This window comes from Rhincodon typus, chromosome 8 (assembly GCF_021869965.1).
Source record: "Rhincodon typus isolate 14 chromosome 8, sRhiTyp1.1, whole genome shotgun sequence".
In the NCBI taxonomy this organism is placed as follows: Eukaryota; Metazoa; Chordata; class Chondrichthyes; order Orectolobiformes; family Rhincodontidae; genus Rhincodon; species Rhincodon typus.
In genome coordinates, this window is record NC_063339.1 from 25185119 (window position 1) to 25200809 (window position 15691).

Here is a 15691-nt window from a genome sequence, read left to right on the forward strand (position 1 = left end):
TTGCCATAGAGAAAATACAGTGAAGGTTCAGCAGACCAATTCCTGGGAGGGCAGGTTTGTCATACAAGGAGAAATTTGGTCAAATAAGTCCGTATTCTCTGGAGTTTAGAAGAATGAGAGATCTAATTGAAACACATAACATTCTGACAGGGCGAGACAAGCTAAATGTTCCCCTGGCCAGTAACTCCAAAACAAGGAATCATAGTCTCAGGATATGTGGTAGGCCATTTCAGTTTGAGATGAGCATAAATTTCTTCACCTAGAAAGTGGTGAATCTGTGGAATTCTCTATTGTAATAGGCTGTGGAGGCCAAATCATCAAATATATTTAAGAAAGGTATAGATACCTTGAGGATAAAGGTGTCATGGGATATGGGGAGAATGAATTTGAGATAGAGGATCAGCCAAAAATCGTATTGAATGATGGAGTGGCATCAATGGGCATCAATCTTCTCTCTGCCACCTCACACTTACTCTGTCTCCACTAATGTATCCACTTCCCACCTCTGGCTCATGTTCTGCTCAGTATTGCATGTAAAATCTTCCCTCACTAGCTCATGATCCTCTACAACCTCCAGCACCACTAACACTGCATTACTCATTCATTTGGCTGGGACAGCTCACCAGCTTTTGACCACCTACACCAGAACTAACACTGTGCCACCCACTTAGATCTTAATCAATCCTTCCCTTTCTCTCATTACAATAGGAGATGGCATAAAGGGCCCAGATGGGTGCCCAACATCAAGCTTCTCATCCCCTATGAGGAGAATGCTGTTCCTCGCAGGAGAAGTCATAGAGTCATACAGCACAGAAACAGACCCTTCGGTCCAACTAATTCATGTCAACCATAATCCCAAAATAAACTAGTGCCACCTGCCTGTGTTTGGTCCATATCCCTCCAAACATTTCTTATTCATGTACTTATCTGAATGTCTTTTAATCACTGTAACTGTACCTGCATCCACACTTCCTCTGGAAATTTATTCCACATATGAATCATTTTCGGTGTAAAAAAAAGTCTGTCAATTCTTTTTTAAATCTTTCTCTTCTCATCTTAAAAATATGCCCCCTAGTCTTGAAAACCCCCACCCTAGGGAAAACACACCTGGAATTCACCTTATGTATACCCAGGGACAACTCCTATGGTGATGGCACCATGTCCAATCAATTGAGTAAGGACCACTCTTTATTTCACTGCAACTCTCACAGTAACCCCGTTGTCAATGTCATTCATTACACACCACTTCTAACCATTGGCTGCAACCCCTTCTCTTCCTGGTGTCCTCCAGTTACCAGCGGATGTTCGCAGCTCCAAAGGAGAAAAGGATTGATCTACCAAAAGCTACCTCCTCAATCTCTGACGATGAAGTCTCAGGCATCAGTAGGCATTATCAAGGCTGCCTCCTGCAACTCTTGCCAGCTCAGACACTGACATCTTGGTGTGAGTGCCATGTTTAGAAAGTATGAGAGCACAATCTGGTGAGCACCTCACTGCAACAGCTCCCTAGCTGGCTGAGGAAGAAGCATCCTCGGCTGCTGGCAGTTGGAGGACTGCCAGAAACCAGATACCTGCTCAACCCCAGGCAAGAGAGGACCCAGTGGGGTTGACAATCAGGGACATCATCTAAATGCATAAAGAAGAACAGTTTATCGTGGAGCATTTTAACAAACACTCAACACAGGGTCTTTCATGAGCCAAGGCGTAGCGGGATGGTTAGTGGTTGGTGGGCCAGTGTGGAGTGAGATGGCCAGTGGTCGGCTAGCTGGAGCAGAGCGGCCAGCAGGTTGGGGACCCAGAGGGGTTTGCCAGCAGACTGGGCCCTGGTGCAGTCAGCCTGTCGCAGATCTCAAGCCCCGAAGTGCAGGGTGAGCGAGACCATACGAGGAAAGCCCACTGTGGAGAGACTGCAGGCTGTAGATGGACTGTAACGTTTATCTTTTAACCTTTTTTTTATCTTCCTAATCCATACTGTGAAGAACTGTCATGTAGAACATTTATCTTTTATCTTTATTTCTCTATTTTTTACATAATCTATTTTAGTACCTAGGTACTTTGTACCTAAGAAGGCACCTTATGTGGCAACATTGTACACATTTCACTGTACACCTGTACTTTGTACTTAAGTACATGTGACCATAAACCTAATTCTAATTCATTCAAATGTCAAGCAGCCTTTGTTTTACACCAATGAGAAGACAATCAGGCGACGTCTTCAACAATAGCCATTTCAAGCCGTTTTTATACTATTCTAATTTTATTCCAATCACAGTGCCACCTAAACAGGACTGATAATATCAAGAGGACGTAACAAAAATTACACAAGATAGCCAATATCATATAATCTAATTAAAAATGGAGGAGGCCATCATCACACCCAGTGGCTCCAGACAACATTCATTCACCCCTCCCACAGAAAGACAGAAAACCTTTTACATAAAGATTAGCTCAGGAGCCTGGAATGCCTCACCTTGATGGAATGTATTGGTTTCACTGTAGAACTAACATCAGCACTGAGTGACTGTCCAGAACAGACTTGCAGGATCAAAGTGGCTGCCAAGCACCAATCATCCAGCAGGATATCCTCAGGAGATGTGTTTGCAATATTGTTAACTGAAACAGACCGTGTGACTCACATGTCTGCTATAAAGTTGCTTTGTTGATTTTGAACTTCGTAAGCTTAATGTCCAAGAATCAATTTAACCCCACAATTTCTATTCGGCTCGAAGGCCCCACTTCAGGAGCAGAAAGCTCCTGTGGACAGCAATTGCCCTCCTAGCCCAGAGCCTTCAGGAATGTCTCAAGCATGCAGCTGGCTGCATGGACATGTTGGAGAGCTGTGATAGAGTCAGGTCCAGCACCCTCAGGATCTGCTGGAAACATGCACATACCTGCACTTTATCATCATGTCTATTGATTCTTATGACTGAAGGCATAGTGTGTGATGGAGTGAGTTGGGCATTCCAATTTACATTTCTTCACAAAGAGGTGATGCCAAGATGCAACCAGCTGGAGGAGGAATCACATACAAAGGCCTCTCAGAAATCACTCAGAACACTCCACCTTCACCTCCACCCTGACTGTCCCCCCGCTGACTCTTGGAAAGTTCAAGCTGAGGAGGGTCCACTTACATCTGGCATGAAAACCCTCAGCATGTCTGGGCCATCCAGGCACAACTCCCAGTGTTACCTGACGAATCTTCCAAGGCTAACTGACTCCACTGCTGAGCAGATGTTCTCTACCTCGGCTGCAGAGCCTGGGACAATGCTGAGATGCAGTGGGAGGCAAAGAAAGAAAGAAAAATATCTTTACATGGCATTATGTAGCGTAGAGGCATCACACTGTATAGAAAGAATCATATTTGCATAAATGTTATCAGTTTTTCTTTACATCTGTTTGAGTCTCAATGTAACCCTGAATGTGTGTCAGCATGATGCTTAACTACATGTCCATACAAGATGTACATGAATCAGTGTCTGTGTTGACAGCCTACTGCAGCATGTAGAAGCAAGATTAACCGGGCGTAAATAGGGCAACGGTTCTGCTGACACCGTTGGCTCTCATGCTAAAACATCCCTATTCTTTCCCTGGCCACTGTCTGTAAAAGTATTGGAGCTTCACAGGATGAGGCTTGAGGCTTCACAACATGAGCAGTGGCCAGTGTATGATAGACTAAACCTAGTAGAAGCTGCAGTGGCTCAATTGGACAATTTAACACTTTTAGAATTTCCTTCAATTTGAAGCTGGTATACTGATCTCAGTCTTGCAACAAAAGGTTATGTCCTCCTGTGCCAAGCACAGTAATCCCTATGAGATCATTCTTAAGAGCATACCTTACCTTACTCTTGTGCCAGGGATCTTTACCGAAAGATTCTGGGCAGCAGTGACTTGCTATTACCAGAAATTCCATGCATTTGTTCCTGATGAGTTTACTCAAGAGTGAAATCAAGAGGGCAAAAAGGGGACATGAGATAGCTTTGGCAAATAGGGATTCTACAATTACGTTAAGGACAAAAGAATAACTAGGGAGAGAATAGAGCCTCTTAAAGATCAGCAAGGCTGCCTATGTTGGAACCGCAGGAGATGGGGAAGATACTAACCGAGTATTTTGCATCAGTGTTTACTGTGGAGAAGGATATGGAAGGTGGAGAATGTGGGGAAATAAATAGTGAGATCTTGAAAAATGTCCATATTACAGAGGAGGAGGTGCTGGACATCTTACAATGCATAAAGTTAGATAAATATCTGGGACCTGATCAGGTGTATCCTGGAACTCTGTGAGAAGCTAGGGAAGTGATTGCTGGGCCCCTTGCTGAGATATTTGTATCATCAATAGCCACAGGTGAGGTGCTGGAAGACTGAAGGTTGGCTAATGTGGTGCCACTCCTTAAGAAAGGCAGTAAGGAAAAGCCAGGGAATTATAGACATCATTGATTATAGACATCAATGGTGGGCAATTTGTTGGAGGAAATCCTGAAGGATAGGATTTACACGTATTTGGAAAAGCAAAGACTGATTAGGGATAGTCAACATGGTTTTGTGCGTAGAAAATCATGTCTCACTAACTTGATCGAGCCTTTTGAAGAAGTAATGAAGAGGATTATGATGAGGGCAGAGCAGTGGACGTGATCTATACAGACTTCAGGAAGGTGTTTCACAAGATTTCTCATGGTAGACTGGTTAGCAAGGTTAGATCACACGGAATAGAGGGAGAACTAGCTATTTGCATACAGAACTGGCAGAGGGTGGTGGTGAAGGGTTGCTTTTCAGACTGGAGGCCTGTGACCAGTGGTGTGCGATAAGGGTCGGTGCTGGGTCCACTGCTTTTTGACATTTATATAAATGATTTGGATGTGAACATAGGAGGTGTGGTTAGTAAGTTTGCAGATAACACCAAAGTTGGTGGTGTAGTGGAGAGCAAAGAAGGTTACCTCAGAGTACAACAGGATCTTGATTAGGTGGGCCAATGGGCCGAGGAGTGGCAGATGGAGTTTAACGTAGACAAATGTGAGTGCTGCATTTTGGAAAGGCAAATCAGGGCAGGACTTATCCACTTACAGGTAAGGTCCTGAGGATTGTTGCTGAGCAAAGAGACATTGGGATGCAGGTTCATAGTTCCTTGAAAGTGGAGTCCCAGGTAGACAGGATAGTGAAGAAGGCATTTGATATGTCTGCCTTTATTGGTCAGTGCCTTGAGTATAGGAGATGGGAGCTCATGTTCCGCCTGTACAAGACATTGGTTAGGCAATTATTGGAATACTGCATGCAATTCTGGTCTCCCTGTTATAGGATGTTGTGAAACTTGCAAGGGTTCGGAAAAGATTTACAAGGCTGTTCCCAGAGTTGGAAGGTTTGAGCTATAGGAAGAAGCTGAATAGACTGGAGCTATTTTCCCTGAAGTGTTGGAGGCTGAGGGGTGACCTTATGGAGGTTTATGAAAACATGAGCAGCATGGATAGGATGGATAGACAAGATCTTTTTCCTAGGATGGGCGAGTCTGCAACTGGAGGGCATAGGTTTAAGGTGAGGGGAAAGATTTAAAAGGGACATAAGGGGCAACATTTTCAGAGAGAGTTTAATGCTTGTATAGAATGAGCTGCCGGAAGAAGTGGTGGAGGTTGGTACAATTACAGCATTTAAAAGGCATCTGAATGAGTATATGAATAGGAAGGGTTTAGAGGGATTTGGGCCAAATGGGACTAGATTTATTTAGGATATCTAGTCAACATGGATGAGTTGGACCAAAGGGTCTGTTTCTGTGCTGTATATCTCTATGACTCTGTGTTAGTTAGTGGATCTGATTGGGTTCAGCTAGAAGTCCAATAAATATATTTAAATGAATCTTGTAAGATAAATTCATCCAGTTCACATGTTGCAGAGGATGGCAGGATTATCACACAGGTCATTCTCAGCCACATATCCAAAATAAAGTCTCTGATGTTTCAAACAATTTTAATTTTGCAGCCCTAGGCAATAATCATTGTATGAGATGTTTATGTAACAGTCCTTGATACCATAGTCAGTCAACTGAAGCCTTGGCCATCAATCTCATCTCTGGAATTCGGCTCTTTTGTTAATAGTTGAACCAAAGCTGTAATGAAGTCAGGAACTGAGTAGCTCTGGCAGAACCCAGACTGAGCATCAGTGAGCAGGTTAGTGCTGAACAAATGTTGCTTGGGAGTACGTTCCAACACCTTACTGATGATGATCAAGAATGGACTTATGGGGCAGTAATTAGTGTGTATATTTGTTTACTTTTTATGTACAGGGCTTACCTGGGCAATTTTTATCATTGTTGTAGCTATACTGGAATAGCTTGGCTTCCATATCCACGCTTCCATATCCACAAACACTACCATTCAGGAGGACAAGGGCAGCAGAACCATGGGAACACCACCACCTGCAAGTTCCCCTCCAAGACACTCACCATCCTGACTTGGCAATGTATCACTGATTTTTTTACTGTTGCTGGGTCAATATCCTGTAATTCCTTCCCTAACAGCATTCTGGGACTACCTATACTAAACAGTCTGCAGCAATTCAAAAAAGCAGCTTACCACAACCTTCTTGAGGGCAACTAGGGATGGGCAATAAATGTTAGCCTAGCTAGCGACACCCACATCCCATAAATTTACAAAAAAAAAACTATCTTGGGATGTTCTGGGCTGATTGATCATACCAAGTCTGTTCCCCTATTATTTTGGTGCTCATTAACTCCAGTTCATACACGTTAATCTTAAGATTGTCATCCTTGTTTTCAAACCTATCCATGGCCTCATCCTTTCCTATGTCCTTATTTCTTCTAGCTCCACAACTCTTTAAGATCTCTACACTCATCTAATTCTGGTGCCTTCATCGTTCCTGATTTTAATTTTTCCACCATTGGTGACTATGCCATCAAGCTCTGAAGTACCCTCCCTTTCTGTGTCATTTTTCTCCTTAAAACCTACCTCTTTGACAAAGCCTTTGGTGATCTGACCCGATACCCCTTTTTAGTGTCATGTTTTCTTTTATAATATTGTCACAGTGCATTCTGGCATGTTTTATTACATTAAAAGGTTCTATACAAATTAAAATGTTTGGATTAAGAATATCTAGTAAACTGTTGAATGAATAACATGCAGAAAATTATCAGACATCTTTGAGACTGCAAAAGATATTTTAAAAAAGAACTTATAAACACAAATGACTGCAAATGTTCAGCGTTATATAATGATCACAAGATATAATTTAGGTGTACAAAATGATCAGAGGTATAGATAGAGTGGACAGCCAGAGACTTTTTCCTAGGGTGGAGGTAGCTATTATGAGGGGGCATAGTTTTAAAGTGAGTGGAGGTAGACATAGGGGCGACGTCAGAGGTAGGTTCTTTACTCAGAGAGTGGTCGGGGCGTGGAATGCATTGCCGGAGAGGGTAGTGGAGTCGGCCTCATTAGGGGCATTTAAGCGGCTATTAGATAGGCATATGGATGATAGTATAAGATAGGGGTGGAGGTTAGATAGACCTTAGGATTAGGGTAAAAGTTCGGCAAAACATTGTGGGCCGAAGGGCCTGTACTGTGCTGTACTGTTCTATGTTCTATAACACCTCATTGTAGTTAGTTTTTTTTATTGATGTGTTTAAATTATACGAATAATTTAATGAAATTAAATACTATGTAAAGTTTTAGGATCTGCACAATTGTATTGTGATTGTTGAAAAAGTTAGTGAGTGAAAACGTTTTTCAAGCACTTCCAACTTTATTCAATATTCCGTTGTTTTGCTTATGTTTAAAATCTGGATTTCTCGGTTTTCTGTTACCTAATTCTATTTACAGCTTTTACAAATTGTCTCAGTACTCCAGACAGCTAAGATTCAAATGATTCAGTATCTACAAAAGACAGAAGTGAGCGTTTAACCAGGACATGCATGTGTATATGCTGGAAGTGCTTATCAGTTCATCACGTCATCTCACTTCCTGACTGAATAGAAAATGAATGATTCAGTTCTTTATGTAACATCAAATAAAACACACATGTTCAGTTCCAAAAATGCAACTTTATTTGATACACAGTGACATGGATACTATTTTAGAGACCAACACATCTTATCTCCAGTGTGCACACGCAAAAAACATTGCAAAGCACAATTAGTCATATTTTACGTCATCTGCCTCCTTGGTAAAGTGAAACAAGATAGTAAGCGACTCTCCTTTCTTACAAAGTTCTTTACTATTTTAAAGAAGCTGAGTTCAAATGCGATATTATTTCTGCAGACAAGTTTTAAGAGAGGAATATAAAATTCACACTTAAGTAAATACAACGTAAGAGTATTGCAACAGTTATAGGAAATATTTAAAACACTGCCACAACTTTTTCTAAAAAATAAAATACCAAAGACTATTGTAGTTTCAAATTATGCTATAGGTTAGAGGCAACATTGTTAAAAATGTATGGAGTTGCAAACAGAGACAAGGTCTGGTTTTCATTTTCTACTCAATGCTTTCCTCTCTTGAAAGCATTAACTATAACTGAGTTAAGGTCCCACAGGCATCAGTCACCTTCTCATTCCTTACATAAGAATCTATTGTTCCCATAAGCAGTGACACTTGAGCACCAACAGGCTGTTTTGCCAGACACCAGGTTGGAATTGGCTTGCTTTTTCCTTCTAATACTTTAGGTACTCGGAGATCAATGACTGTGCCCACTGTCAAACCAGCTGAGATCAGGCTACTCTTCTCAGTCCAAGGACTGAATCTAGTCAAGACATTATTTTACAGAATTGTCTGACAAATTTGTCTCTTGCTTGAAGTGAAAGTACTAATCTTCCTGGTGACCCAACAGTCAAAGGAACTGCAAGATGTGGCACTCCAGCATAAAGGAGGAAGTTTTGACATTCCAATCCTGGTCTTTGCCATCTAAATTGAGATGAGTCAACTGATCAAATTGGTCTCAGTGTTTCCAAGTTAGATAACTGAAGACAGCAAAAGGAGGTGGTCCCTCCTGAGCCTAATCATAGATTTCTGTTCAAAGGTGTGTTTCTTTTAATGCAGATATTTCAGTCAGCTATGATTTCACACTGCCACCTTGCCTCAGCATCCCTTCCCCCCATGTTAGAATAGCCTGCCAACATGCACTGTTTAGATGTATGTGTGAAGAATACCATTCAAACTATGGTGCTGAACGGTTGCTAAGAGCTGCAAAATGGTCGTCCAGGTTAAGTGAAAATAGTTTGGTAGTACCGAAGTTGAGTATTTCACAAAAAATGCCACATTTTGTCACAGGTTTTCATCTTACACTCACCAGGACGTTTTGCAAGAATACTAATTTTTAAGCCAGGGAGGTTGACTCAGGGCAGGGCATTGGTCAAGACAGTAGAGCGAATGGCTGTCACAAAATTAATAAGAGCATGCCTTATGCCAATGCCTCTACCAATTACAGTCCAGTTACCAATGCATCAGCACTCTCCTTGCCTGCTGTATAAATGTTAGTTTTCCTTTTGAATGGGTACACTTGTGAATTGTCCTGATGAGTATAAGACAATGATTGGGCAAAAAAATCTCTTTTTTTGTCATACTTAAGTCAAAATGTTTGAGCAAAGAGAGAAATGAAGGAACACAATAAAAATGCTGTCATTCTTTCCTCAAATTTGTACTAAATTAAAAATAATGTATTTAACAAGTTAACATATGTTCTTGGGTATGGGCAGCAAAGATAAGCCTGCATTTATTACTCACCCTCCTAGCCTTGAAGGTAGTAAGAGCCTAGCACTGGAGGAAGGTAGTTTGATTACCCAAAATTACATTAATGGACGACTTTTTTTTTAATGACAGCAATGTCATGGTCAGTTATACAGTCATATAGCACAGGAAAAGACCCTTTGGTCCAACTCATCCATGCCAACCAGGCATCCCAATCTGACCTAGTTCCATTTGCGAGCATTCAGTCCATTTCCCTCTAAACCCTTACTATTCATATACCCATCGAGATGCCTCTTAAATGCTGTAATTGTACCAGCCTCCATCACTTCCTCTGGCAGCTCGTTCCATACAATTACCACCCTCTGCATGAATAAGTTACCCCTCAGATCCTATTTAAATTTTTCCCTTCTCACTTTAAACATATGTCCTCTAGTTTTGGACTCCTCCACCCTAGGGAAAAGACCTTGGCTATTCACCCTATCTAACATTCTTCATTCTCACTTATTATCTGACTTATTGAATGAAACTTTAAAATCTGCCAGAGCAGGCTTGGAACCCTGACTCTTCAGTCCTATACTATAGCTACTAAGTTGCAGGAATTACAGTAATACTCAGAAGGCCTATGTTTGAGTTATGGACAGATAACCACTTTCATCTGAAGGTTAAGACTTTTAAAGCATGCCAAGGAAAGGACACAGACTGCAACAGGTTATCCTGTTTTATCTTGGCCACATGAACACATGAACTTCATACAGACATTACTATGTAGTGTAAGCAACAAAAAAAATCTCAACACACAGCAGTTTTGACTGTGTTTATATTATGCAATCAGGATTACAGCATACTATCAGTAAAGTACATACAGCTAGCATTTGTTCCTTTACATTTCCCAGTGAAAATTATGATATGAACCCACATTCTGCTTTAAAAGATCAAGCTGACCTCACACCGCACACTACTCAAGTGTAGGTTTCCCTAATTCTTGGAACTCCATTTTATACATCTTCTCAAAGTGAAATGAACAGGTTCAAGTACTAAAGACTTCAAAAAAAATCTGCATGACTCTGCACTATACATTCAATGTAACAGGAACTTTGTGTTAGAACAATTAAACACCAAGACAAGGTCAAAATTCAATGATAAAAACAGCTCTACAAACTTTCAAGCGTCACAAATGCCACAAAGCTCCAGTGCTTGTTGCATATCATCTCTCTGGACGCATTCAAAGTTTAAAGTGAACCTGATTTGAATATAGGCTGTAGTTAAGAAGATTAAAGTATGTTTTCAAAAAGTAAACACTTCAGTATTTGCCTTCTTAGGTCCCATCATTGGTAGATCAGAAGATACCAAAAACATGTTTTTTTTAAAATTGGGTATGAAATCTTGAATTTCTTCCCTGTAATTTGCTTAATTAGACTGTGCATGAGGAGGGCTTTTCAGAAGATAAGGTGCTATTACTGAAGTTCAGAAACAGGAAATCTTGTATTTTCTTTTAACTACAGATTATCCCATAAGACAACCACAAACATTCTTTGCATAAAGAGTGAACATAGTCTTTTTCTCTCTCTAAAAACATACATATCTTTGTGGCTGAAATACAGGTGGAATGCAGTACATGCAGAACAACAATGGGAATACAGTTATTGCTGGTACATTCATTTTCATATTAACTTCCTTCCCCTTTTGAATCATCAGTGGCACCAGCTTCTAACAACTTCAGCACATCTGCTTGAGGCAGTTCTTGTTCAGTCATGTCAGCTGCATGTTGGGGTAAAAAAGATCATAGCCTAATAAATATTTAGGACCAATGAACAGAGCTGCACTGATCCAGGCAAGCAGACAGTATTCCATCACTTACCTGATTTGTTCCTTGTAGATGGTGAATAAGCTTTGGGGAATTAGGTGACAAGTTAATCACTCCAAAATTCCTAGCCTTACTCTTGCAAATACAGTATTAATGTGGATAGTCCAGTTCAGTTTCTGGTCAATGGTAAGCGTAGAATATTAGTACTGGAAGAATTCAGTGATGGTAATGCCATTGAATGCCAAGGGCCAATGGTTACATTCTATCTTTTTGGATATGGACATTGACTGGTTCTTGTGTTTTACAAAGGTTACTTGCCACTTATCAGCCAAGTTTGGATGTTGTCCAGCTCTTGCTGCATATGGCCATAGATTGCTTTAGTATCTGAGTTGTTGTCAATTGTGCTGAACATTATGCAACTACTATTTGATTGTGAGAATGCTTACACCTTCTATTGCATGCTGCTTCTGTTGTTTGGCATGCAAGGAGTTCTGTATTGTAGCTTTACCTCATATTTATGTATGTCTCACACTGCTCCTGGCATGCCCTACTGCACTCTTCATTACACCAAGATTAATCTGCTGCTTTGATAATAATGGTAGAGTTGAGTATATGGTTGGCTATGAGGTAGCTGAATAAATTTTACTGCTACTGATGGTCCACAGTGCCTCATCGGTGGTACAGTTTTGACCTGCTAGATATGTTTGAAACTTTAGCACAGTGATCGTGCCACACAACACAATGATGGGTATCCTTAATGTGAAGAATGTCATTAGTATCCTGAAACTTATTTAATTCTGTCGGATACTGAAATAGTCCATATTCGTGTTCAGCAACATCCAAGCTTGAGCTGATATGTGGCAAGCAACATTTGTGCAACGCAAGTGCTAGACAATGGCTACCTCCAACAAGATCTAATCATCTCCCTTTAATGTTCAATGCATTACCATTGCGGAATCGTACAATATCCCAGCAGTTTCCATTGTCCAGAAATTTAACTAGATCAGCCATATAAACACTGTGGTGACAAGAGCAAGTCAGAGGTTGGGATTCCTGTGTCTCCTGTCTCCCCAGTGCCTTTCCATCATCTATTTACTTGGATGAGTGCAGCTCCAACAACAGTCATGAAGCTTGACATCATCTTGGATGAAGCAGCCTGATTGATCAGCAACCCATCCATCACCTTCAATATTCACTCCCTTTGCCATGGCATGCAATGGCAACAGTACTTACCATCTCGATGATGCACTGCAGCAACTCAGCAAGGTTCCTTAGACAACACCTTCGCCACTCGTTACTCTATCACCAAGAAGGACAAGGACAGTCCGTGCCTTGGAATGCCACCACCTGCAAGTTCCCTTCCAAGCCACACACAATTGTGACCTGGAAGTAGATCCCCATTCCTCCCTGTCGGTAAACTCCCTTCCTACAGAACTCTGGGTGTCCCTGTATCCCAAGGTCTGCAGTGGTTTAAGAAGGTAGAACTCCATCACTTTTCCCACGGCATTAGGGATGACCTATAAATGTCAGCGTAGCCTTAGATGGCTTCATCCAATGGACAAATTTTTAAAAAACGCTTGCCACTGTGTGTCTATAGGTAACTCATATCTCGGCGACTCAGGAATTGCTTATGATATAATTCTTATATTCGGGATTTTATTGAGTGATTACAGGCTTTACAAAAAGTGAAGCTTAATAGTTAAATGGGATATAACAAAGTATTTTACACTGTGTTGTCAATTCAACAGGATGAACAGATCAGGAATTTTACCTGAATTTGTCTTCAGCGTTGAACAGCTTTTTTTTTCTGGTTGATCTGAAACTTCTGATTGTACTCGCTGCTTTCTGGTGGGAACAAAAATGTAAGCATTATATAATTACCTAGTGACTACTCTCACTGCTTCTTTTGTATACGGTCTGGCATTTCTATGAAGTTAAGCTAATTGTGAACAACACTAACTAAAATTTTAAATATACTACATCTTGCAAGTTAACCACTGAACTCCAAAAAAGGGTTTAAGAACTTAAGGATATTTTTAAGGAATGTCATGACTTATTTGAAGATCAGTATCTATTTTACATCAGAACACTGCAGGTCTAGGCTATAAGAAGAGTTTTGTCTTTTGATCAGGATACTGGAGAATATTGCTTCTTTTTGCACAGGGATTTTAATTTACTGCATGCACTCAGTTACTACAGTCAACTTATTCAAGGTAACTGGATTCTATTGAAGTCATACTGATGAAACAACCATCTCCCGTGCTCTATTAGTGGTCAGGATTAGTTCCAAAGCAATATGGGTTCACAGTACAAAAACACCCTCAGTCCTAGAACTTACCTTGGAGCAGCTGAGTGCCAGTACAAAGTGGACTAGAGACTTGGAGCAGAGCGGGAGTCGGCTGTTTTGTTGGATTGGAATCTGGCGCGGGGTGCCAGACCATGTGTGGAGGCCCTGTGCTGAGCTGCTATAATGTAATGTTTATTTGAAATTTTTTACCTGACTGTAATGTCAATCCTTTAATAATGTCTTGTTTCTAACTTATTTTTTAAACTCTATAAAGTAATGCAATTATGTAATGTACCTAAGATGGCACCATAAGAGGCAAACATTGTAAAAGCTTTTCTCTGTACTTCTACAATGGAGTACACGTGACAATAAAGGATATTCTATTCTATTCTATGTGGACAGTAATTAAAACTTTCATATATGTTACTTATTTTTGTTATGTTCCTTCATGGTATGCACGTATTGATGGTAATATAGTGCCGAGCTGATTTCTTGAACCGCTTTAGTCCATAGGGAGAGTGTTCTGGGATTTTTCACACAGGAACAGTGAAGGGATACTGATACGGTTTAAAGTTGGGATGATGTGCGATTTAGAGGGGAATTTGCAGATGGTGCTCTTGAAGTTACAATAGTATATGTCTGGTCCAGTTAATGTTCTGGTCAATAGTAAACCCCCAGGGTACTGATGATGGGATATTCTTTGTTAATGGTGCCATTGAACATCAAAGGAACAGTTAGTTATATTCTCCCTTTTTGGAGATGGTGCCTGGCCACTGCCTGGTGAATGTTACTTGCCACTTCTTAGCCCAAGCCTGAATGATGTCCAGGTCTTGTCTGAGATGCCATTGCTGTCGGTGTAGTGCAACAGTTTGGCTACGTTGCAGCTAAGAATGTAATCATGGCAAGAATAGACGAATAAGGAGATTTAGGAATGCAGGTACAGAAGTCATTAAATCAAGCTGGCAAGTGCAAAAGTGATTAAAAGGCCCAAGGGAATGCCAAACTTCATGACAAAAGGTGTAAAATGTCAAAGTTATTAAGTATTATTGCATTGGTTAGGCTTCATATGGAAGAATGTGGCCAGTATTTGGCACAACACCTTAAGATAAACTAACCTGGAACAAAACCCAACAACAATTCACAGGATGATACTGGAGTGAAGGACTTAACAATGAGAGAGAAGGCAATGGACACTATTTTTGAACAATGAGGAAGTTAAGAGCTTATAAAATTGAAAAATTTAAAATACTAAAGGGAATTTATAATTATATATTTGAAATCAGACAAAGTTGACTGAAAGTAAGATCTGCAAACATTTCTTAACACAGAGGAACTGTGTGAAGGGTGAAGCCAAAAAAAGTCGAAGTAAATTAAGAAGTGAAAATGGAGGTGGATAATTATGTTAGAAGATGAAGTATAAGGAATATGGAGGGTTGGGAATTGGACATGAAATGGCACGACTCGACAGGTCTATAGTTTACTGTTTTTCCCTTTGCTCCGTTCTCAAGGAGGGTTAGGTGATATTTGCAAACTTTAAATCTGCAGGAATAATTCCAGAATCTCTAGAATTTAGGAACATAATTACCAATGTATTGATTATCTCTATATAGACATCTCCCTCAATATTCTGAGTTGTACACTATCAGTTCTTGGGGACTTATCAACTTTCTACCTTAGTAATACCGTTAATACAACCTTCTTACTAATTCTAATTTCCTTCAATTTCTCATTCTCCCTAGTCACTTGGATCTCTACTTCTGGGAGGTTTCTTGTTCTTCTTCAGTGAGAACAGAGACACAACGTATCATTTACTTTGAGATAACAAGGTGTAGAGCTGGATGAACACAGCAGGCCAAGCAGCATCAGAGGAGCAGGAAGGCTGACGTTTCGGGCCTAGACCCTTCTTCAGAAAAGAAGGGT

The 15691-nt window shown here is 40.6% G+C and overlaps 1 protein-coding gene across 1 annotated transcript in view; it reads right to left on the bottom strand.

Annotated features, from left to right (window-relative positions):
- Positions 1-8018: 8018 nt before the first annotated feature.
- Positions 8019-15691, bottom strand: part of atxn3 (ataxin 3) — a 39742-nt gene continuing 32069 nt past the window's right edge. Inside the window, exons 10-11 of the mRNA XM_020533649.2 lie at positions 13256-13329; positions 8019-11438 (exon numbers count right to left, since the gene is read on the bottom strand). Of these exons, the coding sequence (XP_020389238.1) occupies positions 11347-11438; positions 13256-13329 (166 nt within the window). The 3' untranslated portion in view covers positions 8019-11346. The remainder of the gene's footprint in view (positions 11439-13255; positions 13330-15691) is intronic.